Source organism: Eptesicus fuscus, chromosome 20 (assembly GCF_027574615.1).
Source record: "Eptesicus fuscus isolate TK198812 chromosome 20, DD_ASM_mEF_20220401, whole genome shotgun sequence".
NCBI classification, from domain to species: Eukaryota; Metazoa; Chordata; class Mammalia; order Chiroptera; family Vespertilionidae; genus Eptesicus; species Eptesicus fuscus.
The window spans coordinates 3809528-3812892 of NC_072492.1; the positions used below are offsets into that span (position 1 = coordinate 3809528).

The 3365-nt window shown below is 35.2% G+C and overlaps 1 protein-coding gene across 1 annotated transcript; it reads right to left on the minus strand.

The window, feature by feature from the left end:
• Nucleotides 1-621: 621 nt before the first annotated feature.
• ZNF624 (zinc finger protein 624) lies at nt 622-2352 on the minus strand (the record flags this gene model as incomplete). Its single annotated transcript, XM_054709334.1, has 1 exon — nt 622-2352. A coding segment is annotated over one exon (1731 nt), but the record flags the coding sequence as incomplete, so codon positions are not given.
• Between the last annotated feature and the right edge of the window lie 1013 nt (nt 2353-3365).

Below are 3365 nucleotides of genomic sequence, written 5' to 3' on the forward strand. Positions count from 1 at the left end.
TTTGAAGTTGATCTTCTATCAATAGCCCGCCAGTCCAGAAGAATTAAAGACTTCAATGCAAAAAATAAAATTATCAGAATCTTAGAAACAAATTTAGGAGACTATGTATAACCTAGGAATTAAGGAGACCCTTTAACTAAAATAGTACATCAAGAAAAAAAGGAAAAATAAAAAATATATTTTACTATAAAAATAAAAATATGGTGACTTCTATTATATAAAAATATAAAGACAAATGCTAGATTAAGAAAAACAACTGCAACACAGATGACAAAGGATGAATATCTAAAATATATAAAAGAGCACTTCCAGGTTTATTAGACAGACAAACCAATAGAAAAAAAAGGCAAAAGTATACAGGCAATTCATTAAAGATAACCTGTTACATGAATAAAGTATCAAATCTGGATGAAGGCTTTCATTTGTCCATTATTTCACTCCATTGTGGATTTTCTTATAACTTACAAGATTTAATATGATTGTTTTTCCTCATTCATATGTTTATAGACGATTTTTTTCTGTGTGTATTTTCTGGCAAATTGATTCCTAAAAGTCTTCCCACATTCATTATATATACAGATTATGACTTTTCTTATAGACAACTGGACGACTTATTATTCTCTATATTAACTGAGTTTCTCTCTGATGTACTCTTTGATGTACAGTAAGGCTTGAGCTACTCCTAAAGGTTTTTCCACATTCATTACATTTATAGGGTTTTTCTCCAGTATGCATCCTCAGGTGTACAGTAAAGTCTGAGTTTGTTCTGAAGGCTTTTCCACATTCTTCACATTTATAGGGCTTCTCCCCAGTATGAATTCGCTGATGTAGAGTTAGCTGTGAGAGAGTAATACAACCTTTTCCACATTCTTTACATGTATAGGGCTTTTCTCCAGTATGTGTTCTCCAATGCACTGTAAGGTATGAACCCCTCCTGAAGGCTTTTCCACACACATCACATTTATAGGGTTTCTCTCCACTATGGATTTTCTGATGTTCTGTGACATGTATCATCTGGCTAAATGCTTTCCCACAGTCATTACATTTAAATGGTTTCTCTCCGGTATGTGTTCTCTGATGGGTATTAAATCCCGAGTTACTTGTGAAAACCTTCCCACATTCATTACACTTATAGGGTTTTTCTCCAGTATGCCTTCTTTGGTGCACAGTAAGCTGTGATGTATTAGTAAATGCTTTCTCACATTCATTACATTTATATGGTTTTTCTCCAGTATGGGTCCTTCGATGTACAATAAGGTATGACTTAGTCCTGAAGGATTTTCCACAATCACAGCATTTATAGGGTTTCACTCCAGTATGAATTTTCTGATGCTCCTTAAGATTTACCATTTTGGTGAATGCCCTTTCACAGTCAGTACATTTATATGGTTTCTCTCCTGTATGAATCCTCTGATGTACAGTTAAATGTGATTTTATTCTGAAAGATTCCCCACATTCATTACATAGATAAGGTTTCTCTTCAGTGTGAATTCGTTGATGTATAATTAGAGATGAGGAACGCATGAAGGCCTTTCCACATTCACTACATTTATAAGGTTTCTCTCCTGTATGCATTCTGTGGTGTACTGTAAGGCATGAATAATTAATGAATGCTTTCCCACATTCATTACATTTATAAGGTTTCTCTCCCGTATGAATTCTCTGATGTTCTATGAAATTTGCTATACGATTGAATGCTTTCCCACATTCATAACATTCATAGGGTTTTTCCCCAGTATGAGTTCTTATATGTACAATAAGGCTTGAATTACTTCTATAGGCTTTTCCACATTCATTACATCTAAAGGGCTTCTCTCCAGTATGAACTCTCTGATGAACATTAAAAATTGTGGTATTCTTGAAGGATTTCCCACACTCATTGCATTTATATGGTTTCTCTTCAGTATGGGTCTTCAGATGTACACTAAGATATGACTTATTCCTGAAGGCTTTCCCACAATCATTACATTTGTAGGGTTTCTCTCCATTGTGAGTTTCTTGATGTCGTGCAAGTTTTGATTTATCACTAAAAGCCTTCCCACATTCACTACATTTATAGGGCTTCTCTCCAGTTTGAATTTTCTGGTGCTGATTAAGGCGTGCACACTGGCTAAAAGATTTTCCACAGACATTACACTGATAAGGTTTCTCCTTAGTATGAATTCTCTGATGTACCATCAGTGATGAAGAAGCAATAAAGGCCTTTCCACATTCGTTACACTTATAGGGTTTTTCTCCAGTGTGAATTTTTTTATGTTGACTAAGATATGAAGGCTGACTAAACATTTTCCCACATTCATTACATTCATAAGGTTTTTCTTTAGTGTGAGTTCTCTGATGTTGAATGAGTAATGACCTATAACAAAAGGCCTTTTCACATGTACTACATTTATAGGGTTTTTCTTTATTATTGTTTTTTCCCCCTAAAATAAGTTCTGAAGTAGGCCTTATAGCATTGCTGTCTTCCGTATCCTTGCAATATTTCTTCCCCAAATGGGTATCTGTATTCAAATCTAAATTCTCTGTGAAATTTTCCTCATGAATTTGGCATTTGCTGTGGAGCTCTTCTGTGATAACTCCTGGTTCTGGACAAAAAATAGACCCAAATTTAATGCCTCTTTGGCCAGTGTGAACTTTCTTCTGTGTAACTATTCTTTGGCTCTGACTCTCCTGACTATTTTGCAATCTCAATATTCTGTCATTCCATTTCCATAATCCTCCCATTCTGGAGTCCCAGAGACCATTCTCTGCAAGTTTCTCTACTATGGTGTCCTGTGACAAATCCTCAGAGATATCCTCTGTTAGTATAGCATTCTTGGTTGCCGGTTTGGTCTCCAACTCTGGGGGAGGGGGAAAAGAAAAATTAAATGAGTCCATTTTCTATGTTATCAATGAACTGAATAAGAGGAAAACTTGGGCTGACAATGAATATGTTGTTTTTAACTGCTTGCAAATTGGCCTTGTTTTCTAGGAAGAAGGAGCTAAAGTTAAGGGAGGCTGGTTGAGCAATGAACCAAAATAGTAAATTCAAGAAGTTTTTCTCTATTCAAAAAAGTCATTTATGGTAATGCTCCTAGAATCTAAGTCTCTCAAATATTTCTCTTCTCATTCTCTTTAGAGTCAACTTCAATTTCTCTTTTTTAAAATCCTCACCCAAGGATGCTCTTTTCATTGATTTATAGAGAGTTGAAGAGAGGGAGGTGAGAGAGAGAGAGAGAAACATCGACCTGAGAGAGACACAACTGCATTTAAGGAAAGGAGCTTACTAGAAAATCCCCATATAGTTCAAAATAAAGAAAAATACTGCACAATAACCTGAGGGCCAAAGACAACAGTAGAAATGATCAAATACTTTGAACTCAATA